At 44.0% G+C, this 9,793-nt stretch overlaps 1 protein-coding gene across 1 annotated transcript; it reads left to right on the forward strand.

Annotated features, from left to right (window-relative positions):
• Positions 1-2,306: 2,306 nt before the first annotated feature.
• Positions 2,307-3,514, forward strand: LOC114905086 (C2 calcium-dependent domain-containing protein 4A-like). Its single transcript, XM_029239574.1, is given in 2 exon segments — positions 2,307-3,188; positions 3,191-3,514. Coding segments are annotated over 2 exon segments (1,125 nt in total). The 3' UTR covers positions 3,434-3,514.
• Positions 3,515-9,793: the final 6,279 nt, after the last annotated feature.

The raw sequence follows: 9,793 nt of genomic DNA on the forward strand, positions 1-9,793 counted from the left end.
ACCTCCTAATTTTACATTTGATACTGTGGCTTGGAAAGGTTAAGTAACTTGCTCATGGTCACATAGTGAGCGGCCATTCTAGAGTCAAAACCACTGATTTCGGACTTAATTTTCTTTTCTTTCCTTTTTTTTTTCTATTTATTTTATTTATTTATTTAGGCTGTGTTGGGTCTTCGTTGCTGCACGTGGGCTTTCTTTAGTTGTGTGGAGCGGGGGCTACTCTTCGTTGCGGTGCACGTCTCATTGCGGTGGCTTCTCTTGTTGTGGAGCATGGGCACTAGGTGCGCGGGCTTCAGTAGTTGAAGCACGTGGGCTCAGTAGTTGTGGCTTGCGGGCTCTAGAGCGCAGGCTCAGCAGTTGTGGTGCACGGGCTTAGTTGCTCCGCAGCATGTGGGATCTTCTTGGACCAGGGCACGAACCCGTGTCCCCTGCATTGGGAGCGCAGCATTTTAACCACTGCACCACCAGAGAAGTCCCTCCCTTCTATTTTTATTAATGATAATAATAATCACAGCTTATATGTATTTAGCACTTACCATGTTCCAAGCACAGTGCTAAGTATTTTACCTTATTAGAGTTGTTTAATCCCCAAAACAACTCATTTATGCCCATCAGTATGTATTTTTCTTCCATTTCCCATCATTATGTGAACTTGGATACCTTACTAGGAATAATCATAATTTGCAGGGTTTATGTGACTATTCCAGAGACTATATGTAAATCATCAAGTACAGTGACTGTGTACATATATATCCTGGAAACAACATGCACATGCTCCATCCTAAAATCACCTTTGCATGAGTTCAGTTTAATTTACTGAACATCATTTGGATAAGCAATTAATTTGGAAGGCAGTATCTTAGGCAGAAATAGTGTACACCCAAACGCTGAACAAAATGCCTCAGATCTCTTTCAACCTAAGCTAGTTGGAAGCAGGTCTCTTACAAAGTGAACACAGGTCAGTTTTCAAAAGAGAGGAAAAGGATGTCTCAGGTGGGCACAGCCTACAAACGTGCCGTCAAAGGATGGTTCCAACAGCCCAGTTGTATGCAGGAGTATATTTTCCCAATTAAAACACCAGCGCACAAGGTTTAAGAAGTGGGTTGTTATTTTTTAAATTGAGGTATAAGACACAATCTTACATCTAATCTTAAGTGTATGCTAGATCATTTTTTTTTACATATGGATACACCCCAGTAACCCCACCCAGATCAAGATACAGAATATTTACAGCAGCCCATAAGGTTCCCTGTATCCAGAGTGGTTTGTAATCAACAAACAAAAACGATTTAAAATCAGAACAGAAAACCAGAAGGTAGGTAAGGAACTTCGAAAGCTGGGCAAACTAGGGCTGGATTTGGGGGAGGATATTAAGTAAGAATAAGACAGATTCGACTTCTATCTCCTCTTATTGGTGGGTGCAGAGTGCTTCTGTGATTCACACTCATTATATCCATAGATCCTCACAATGACTCTGCCGTATAGTAAAGACTTAGGCCTCTTTTGCACGTGAGTAAACAGAAACATCCCTACCTGAAGCAGGAGAGAAAGCGGATCCAGCCACGTGGCAGAGGGAAAGTTGGAAGGCCTGTCATCAGGTTACCTATCAGTGCCAATCCGGCCAGCCCACTGGCGGGCGTCCCAGGCCTCAGGTATAAAGGCTCAAGCCGACTGCCTTTAAGCTGTACAGAACCCTGCCGCACGAGCTTTGATCTTCCCAGAGGCTGTGCGCCTCTAGACGTTGGTGCCCCAGGCGGATCGGTGCGGAGACCTATATGACGCTGGACCCCAGGTACATTATGAGAGACCTATAGCCTTGCTTAACTCCCCCAGGGACTCGTTTGAGGCTCTTTGCGCTTTAAGCGGGGAGCAAGCCGAATATCCTGGAAAGGATAATAATTATTTTAATTCTCTCTCAGGATTTGAGTGCAATAATCCAAGGATTCAGGAAACTATTGCACAAGCATAGTGCCACTTGGCACCGAGGACAGCGCGAGGCAAACATTTTGAGAATCTCCTGAGGCCAGCGAGGACAGGTCTAGATTAAGGCAACAAACCCAAAGTGTACACTACTACAGAAGAGAGAAGAACGATTGTTTTACTGTCGGAAACACTGAAAGATTTGCAACAGCAGCATGAGGGGCAATTTGCCTGGTCTGGGGGAGGCAGGAGGAAGCACCCCATGAGTAGAAGAGACGGGCATTTCTGCACCCAGCAGGGCTCACTATGACGATCCGTGTGTGCCTGTGCATTGCAGGCTGACCAGCTCCAGCAGAGGTTCCTCTGCAACCGGCACCTGCTGCCTGATGTGGTGCCTGGAGCGGCTCCGCTTGGGACCCAAGCACCTCCTGCGGGGCAGAAACCGGCTTTTCCAGGATCAGGCCGGCCGAGCCACTGCTCTCAGGCCCTCCCGGTGCGCAAACGTGCTCACCCCGGACCGCATCCCCGAGTGCTGCATCCCCACGCGACTCGCGCCCTGCCCGACCCTGTCTTGGATTGCAATCCAAGACACCAGGGGCGAAAAAGCAGGGACAGACGACGGCGCGGGGCGCACGGACTGGGACCCACGCTCGCAGGCTGCGCTCTCGCTGCCTCACCTGCCCCGAGCACGTACAGCCTATGGCTTCTGCGCGCTGCTCGAGAGCCCGCACACCCGCCGCAGGGAGTCGCTCTTCCTCGGGGGCCCGGGGGCCGCCCCGCCCCGCCCCGCCCCGCCCCTGCCCGCGCTCCGCCCCCGGGCGCGCACCTTCGGAGCCGGCGGCGGAGACGCCCCCCTCGCGCCCCCGGGAAGAGTCCCTGCTGTGCCCCCGGCGGCCCTCGGCGGCTCCCGCCGGCACCTGGACACGCTCCCTCTCCGACCCCGCGGCAGCTGCCTCCTGCGCGCTCCCGAGGGGCTGCTGCGCTGCGCGCTGCGGACCCAGAGGAGCAGCGGCCTGGCCAGTGCCCGCTCCGTCGCCAGCGGGGACGGGGACGACGACGACGACGACGAGCGCGGCGCCGGCTCCCTGTCCCCGGCTCAGGCCCCCGCCACGTCCTCTCCGCCGCCCCCCGACCCGCGGCCCGAGCGCCTGGAGGCCGAGGGCACCGTGACTCTGGACCGCGCCGGCGGCGCCCTGCGCCTGGCCGTCGAGTACAGTCGGGACAGCGGGCGCCTCCGCGTCCGGCTGCTCCGCGCCGAGGGCCCGGCCGGGGGGGGGGAGCCGCCGAGCCCCGCGCCCCCGTCGGCTGCCAGGTCAGCTTCGTCCTGCAGCCGCCGGGCCAGACGCGCCGGCCGCGGGGCGCCGTGGTCCGGCGGAGCCGCCGGGCGGTCTTGGAGCAGGACTTGTGCTTGGAGGGGCTCTCGGAGGACGAGGTGCGCTGCCTGGCCGTGTGCGTCAAGGCCGAGAACCGGGGCCGCGGGCTGGATCGGGGCCGCCAGCTGGGCCAGGGCTAGCTGCTGCTGGGCCCCCTCCTGCTCCTCTGAGGGCGCGCCCTGCCCCTGCTCTGTCCCTCGGACACAGACGATTTGTACAAAATAAACGTGTTTTTATTCTTCTACTCTGGCCTTTGTTTCAGTCTAGTGTTTGGCAGAGATAATACTGTATTAATTACCACTGTAAAGGGTGTTATATTTTGTGTACATACTGTCAATATTCTTTTTAAGTAAACGGTACGCTGTTTTGCAGTGGTGTTTCCCAATGTTGATAGCCAATGGCATTTCAGGTGTTCCCCACGGTACTCTTGAGAGATAATGAATCACATGAAGTATTAAAATTAGAGGGTTTCTTGGTGATGTATTTGCTCCAATATCCTCATTTTGAAGTTTGTTCATTCCACAACATCCATTGAGACAATCTTAGAACATGTATTACTTTTGAAACATTGTTTTAGATCCTGAATAAGAAAAATGAGACCCAGAGGAGGTGACTTGTTCAAGGTCAACAGTGAATTATGAGTAGGAGCTCCAATCTGATACTCTTGGCTACATCTTGTTGGAAGAGCACAGGAAGAAGTGAAACCATTTTAATATTTATAAGCTTAAATAATTATTATAATAGTTTTACAAGTGTCAACTTATTTCTTTTTTTTTTTTTTTTTGCAGTACGCGGGCGTCTCACTGTTGTGGCCTCTCCCATTGCGGAGCACAGGCTCCGGATGCGCAGGCTCAGTGGCCATGGCTCACGGGCCCAGCCGCTACGCGGCATGTGGGATCTTCCCGGACCAGGGCACGAACCTGTGTCCCCTGCATCGGCAGGCGGACTCTCAACCACTGTGCCACCAGGGAAGCCCATTATCAACTTATTTCTTAAAACAACCCACAAAATTGGTACAGCTATCCCCATTTAACAGATGAGGATATGGAGGCACAGAATAAAGGCAGAAGCAGGATTTGCACCTAGGTAATCAGTATTTTACTCTTTACTCTGTATTAGTAACACTGCAATGTCGGAAAGGCTCATCTTACTAGAGTCGTGAAAGTGCAACTTATATCTGAAATTGTTGACTCTGGGGTTGAGGTCTCTAAACATTTCTCACCCTCTAATAGAAAAGCAAATAGATTAAAATGAGTGATTTATCATCTCAAGCTACTGACTTCAGGCATTGAGATGAGCTGGGTCTACGACTGACTGAGGCAGAAGCTAAAGACTTCAGAGTCATAGAAAAAGGGGTACCAGCCTTATCGGCACCAGATGAGCTAATGTACCAGGGCAGAGTCAAGAGTACCTGTAACATTGTTCTACCTCCTCTGGCTTCTGATAGTAATAATAGGTTTACTATGTTTTAAAGGATGATTTTCCTTCATCCCTCAAATTCATTGCCAGCCAGGCATATTTCTTCCTTTCTTAGGCATATAGGAGGTAAATGTGTCCTAAATGAGGGTTGAAAATATTTAAATATGTGGTGCACTGTTAAATATGACTACTTCATCACTCTGGGTTCAGAAATGGTTTCTGCTTTCACTAAACTGTTGACAGTTTTATCCATTGGTGCTCGTGAAAAATGCTACTTAGAAAAGAGTTTCAGTTTTAATTAACAGCTCAAGCATAAACTGAAAGTGGGTTATTGTGGTAGATATTTATAATGACATTCATTGAACAAATGCGAAGAGTAACTGAATTAACTGACTGTCAAAATCAATCACATCCAGAAGCTCAAAATGGTTGACCAAATGAATGATGACATCACAGTAGTTCAGATCTTTAAGATGCTCTTTTATCTACGCTCACAGTTTCCTTGGTCTTCAAGCCAACGATTTTTTAAAATATACATATATATATATACACACACATACATACATATAACCTTCTTAATGATTTTAGAAGTTTGGTAGAGTAACTAATACTGAGTTCACATGTGTAGTGCTTTAAAAGGAAAATAAATGGAGAGTGAGAACAACCTGGGTATGCACAAGATCATTGTGGGGTTTTTTGTTTGTTTGTTTGTTTTAATAAAAACAGATTGTATTGATAGCTTAAATCATAAAATTTATTGCAGAAAACACTGCAACCACTATTGTCACTAGATTATATACAAGTAATGGGAAACATGAGAACTCTTAAAGCTGTTAAACATGAGAGCTCTTAAAGTTTGGGGGCAGAAGTGTCATTTTACTAAGAAGGAAAATCAATGCATATCAGGGACCTAAGTTTTCCATGAAATAACGGTGGGTATTTCCAAACAGAATCTCCACTAATGTCAAGTTATGTTTGATTGACTAATGTAATAGCCTAATCAACAAGATTTTAAATGACTTAAATAGAATCATTAATCATAAAACCATGGAACTTCAGAGTTGAAAAGAATGCTAAGAATCATTTTGTACAAATCCACATATCATAGAAGGGGACCAGAGAGGCAAACTGTAGATTGCCCCATATCATGCAGTTAGTGAAAGAGGTGGGACTGAAACCAATTCTATTTTCATTTTGCTCTTGGACCACTACTTCCAAGAAAGGAGAAATACTTGTGCATCAATTATTTTACATCACTGACCTAATCTGAATTTTTTGCATTTAAGAAATCTTACTTGCAGTACAAATTTTTGTGATAATACAGTAGCAGCCTTTCTGGGGGCAAATTTAAATTTGATTTGCATTTTGCTGCCCTCTAGTGGATCCCTCATGTGTTTTGTCACTGGGTCTATCTTCTTCCTGTTAGACCATCTCAACCAATCTAATGCCAGGACCCAAGGACCTTGAAGATGTGTGCTAATATCACATTACAGGAAGAGTCACATCACAAAATAACTAAATATAGCTATCTGAGCAAAGAAGGTGCCAAAATATTTTAGATTAAAAAAAAGAAAAACTTTTCCCAGTAATAATGAAGCTGGGAGTGTGTGGCAAACAGCATGTTGGTTGCAGAAAACTGCTTTAAGAGTTCTCATGTTTCCCATTGGGCTTTAGGTACCCATATCTTTTCCACAAATGACACAGCACAATCTTGTCTCTTTGAGGTTTAAATATCTGAACATATTTAAAGAAAAACCCTATACAACAACGGGAAATATGTCAGTTTAAATAGTGTTAAGTACAAATTTAAAATCAAATCATTTTTGTCACTTAGTCTTACAAAGATAATTCATTCTACACCTAAAATACTAGCGTTAATATGACTGAAATCTGCCTAGAAGATTGTTTCTTTAGAATCTAATTTTCTTTTACCCACACTCAACAATTCTAAACATTTTCCCCATATCCATCCCCAGGACCTCGGTAAAAATACTCTTTTGGTCAAAGATATTTGAAAGACAGAGCAAAACGTGGGTACTATGTGATCTCTATGACATTAAAGCAATAAAAATATATAAGTGGATAGAAAGGTATCCAAAAGGTTAATTTAGATCATCTATCATATTCAAGATTCTAGATTTATAGCTGTAAATAAGACACAAAAGGTCCTTCCTCATATGGAATTAAGTTTTCAAAGGCAGGGGAGCAGATAGACAACAAACAAATAATTTTAGTAGTGCTTCAGAAAATTAAATGTGCTAATGGGAAAGAGTGTGACTAGGGTGAAGGGGCACCTTAGATTGGATGGTTAAGAAAGACCTGTATGAGGACCCAACACTGAGCCTCTTTTCTATGGTCATGTACATACTGCTATCATATTTTAATCCAGTGTGCTGATCTGGGGACTTCTGACCTCCCAGGGGAACCTGACAACGGTTTTCCTAGGAATTCTGCTAGTATGTTATCACTAGTGAGAAATACTTCCTGTGGGGTTCAGCCCTGCTATGTAGAAGATCTTCTGCCTCCAAGTTTACTAGTTCAACAGATGGAATTGACCTGAGACAGCCCATGGGGTTTACAAACCCAGTTTTCACTATCGTGCATCCCATAGCTAAGAATTTTATTATGGTGCCATGATGGCTCTGGCATTAATTTGAGAGGATTAAAAACTCTGGTCAGATTAGGCCTTCAGGACATTAGGAAGCAAATAGCAACATGTTTTTTGTTTTGTTTTGTTTGCAATGTTGTAGTTTTCAAGCAAATTTTTAATTCTGTATATGCTTAAATCTTCTCAACGACAGTGTGGGCTACTTACTCTTATTGTACCTGGGGTAGATGCTGTAGGTTAGCTCCTTCAACGCACAATCCAACCCCTTATTGCTTTCTTTTCTGTGCTATAGAGGCTAGAGAACAAAAACTTGCCTTCCCAGGCCCTTTTCCAGCTAAGGATAGCCATGCGACTCATCTATGGCCAATGAAAGATGGGGAGAAGTCACTTGATGGTGCCTCTTCCCCTTCATCCCTCTCCCTGCTGGGATACACAAGTTGCCTGAGGAATGGCAGGCAGCACTAAGGACAGTAAAATGATCTTGGTTCACCAGTAACATCACTGATCCTCCATGCCAGCGCTGGACAGCCTACACCCAAAGTTCATGTCCATGAGACAAATACATCCTTTACTTGTTTCAGCCATTGCTAAGTTTTCAGATATATATGAACACAATCTTAACTGACAGAGACAGTGTCGATTTTACAGAGAAGGACATTTCTATTCAGAAGAATTAAATAAGTTGCCTGAGATCATGCAAGTAAATCATGAATTTAATTACAGACCTCTCAAAACTCCATGTTTACTGCTTTTTTCACCTCACCATCTTTCCTCATGTAAGCTATCTTAAAAAAACTTTTTGGGGGCTTCCCTGGTGGCGCAGTGGTTGAGAGTCCGCCTGCCGATGCAGGGGACACGGGTTCGTGCCCCGGTCCGGGAAGATCCCACATGCCGCGGAGCGGCTGGGCCCGTGAGCCATGGCCGCTGAGCCTGCACGTCCAGAGCCTGTGCTCCGCAATGGGAGAGGCCACAACAGTGAGAGGCCCGCGTACCACAAAAAAAAAACAAAAAAAACTTTTTTTAAGTACATTGAATCTGTAGATTGCTTTGGGTAGTAGAGTCATTTTCACAATGTTGATTCTTCCAATCCAAGAACATGGTATATCTCTCCATCTATTTGTATCATCTTTAATTTCTTTCATTAGTGTCTTATAATTTTCTGCATACAGGTCTTTTGTCTCCTTAGGTAGGTTTATTCCTAGATATTTTATTCTTTTTGTTGCAATGGTAAATGGGAGTGTTTTCTTAATTTCACTTTCAGATTTTTCATCATTAGTGTATAGCAATGCCAGAGACTTCTGTGCATTCATTTTGTATCCTGCAACTTTACAGAATTCACTGATGTACAATTGACATACAATAAACTGCACTTATTTCGAGTATACAATTTCGTGAGTTTTGACATACACATGCACCCATGAAACCAATACCTCAATCAAGATAATGAACATAGTCATGATTCCTAATAGTTTCTTCATGTTCCTTTGTAATCCCTCTCTCCTGTCCCCTTCACGTCCCCTCTCTGGTCCCCAGGGAACCATCTGCTTTCTTCAGTTATATACATACATATATATATATATATATATATATATATATAAAACTGAATCACTTTACTGTACAGCAGAAATTAACACAACTTTGTAAACCAACTATGCTTCAATAAAATACATTTAAAAAAAAGAAAATCTGACCCCATTTAGGAAGTTAGACTTCCAGAATCAGCATCCATTCTCCTATAGATGGAGATTTAGATTGTTTCCAGTCTTTTACTATTCTGAATAAAGCTGCTGTGACTATTCATGTACAAGACTTTGTGTGAGCATATGCTTCCATTTCTCTTGGGTAAATACCTAGAGTAGATGGGTGAATCATCATGTGATAACTTTTTAAGAAACTGACAAAATGGTCGTATCATTTAACTTTCCCACCACCAACATGTGAGAGTTCTGTTTGCCCTACACCTTGCCAAAACTTGCACATATGAGGACCTTGTGAAGGAAACATATACTCAAAGTTTCTATTTTTTTTTTTCTTTTTTTACCTTTTACAAAGTTTCAATTCTGTTACCTATGTGTTGTTACAACCATGTACCTCAGTCCTCTCGAGAATACTGATGACAGTTTTACTTTAATAATTAAAAAGCAGCAATAACAATTAGGCAAAATCCCCATTTAGGGCAGAATTTCAAAGTAATGTAACCATTATTATCTCGGTATAAGATATCTATAAAATATCTGGGTTCATTAAAAAAATCCTAGAACATCAGAATTTTTAAAATATTCAGTACCGATTCAATAGTTTTCAAGTTTCATAAGAGTCATTGAGTTTCTTTCCCAAAGCGATTAATTTAGTCATTTAAAATCAATTTGGATAAAAGAGATCTATCATAGATCAGGATCAAATTTTGTGAGAGTCAGTTGAAGGAAATAACAATTATACCACTAGAGAAAAGTCTGAATCGAGATGGGGGTTA

This window comes from Monodon monoceros, unplaced genomic scaffold (assembly GCF_005190385.1).
Source record: "Monodon monoceros isolate NGI ecotype Baffin Bay Population unplaced genomic scaffold, NGI_Narwhal_1 Super_Scaffold_21, whole genome shotgun sequence".
Lineage (NCBI taxonomy): Eukaryota > Metazoa > Chordata > Mammalia > Artiodactyla > Monodontidae > Monodon > Monodon monoceros.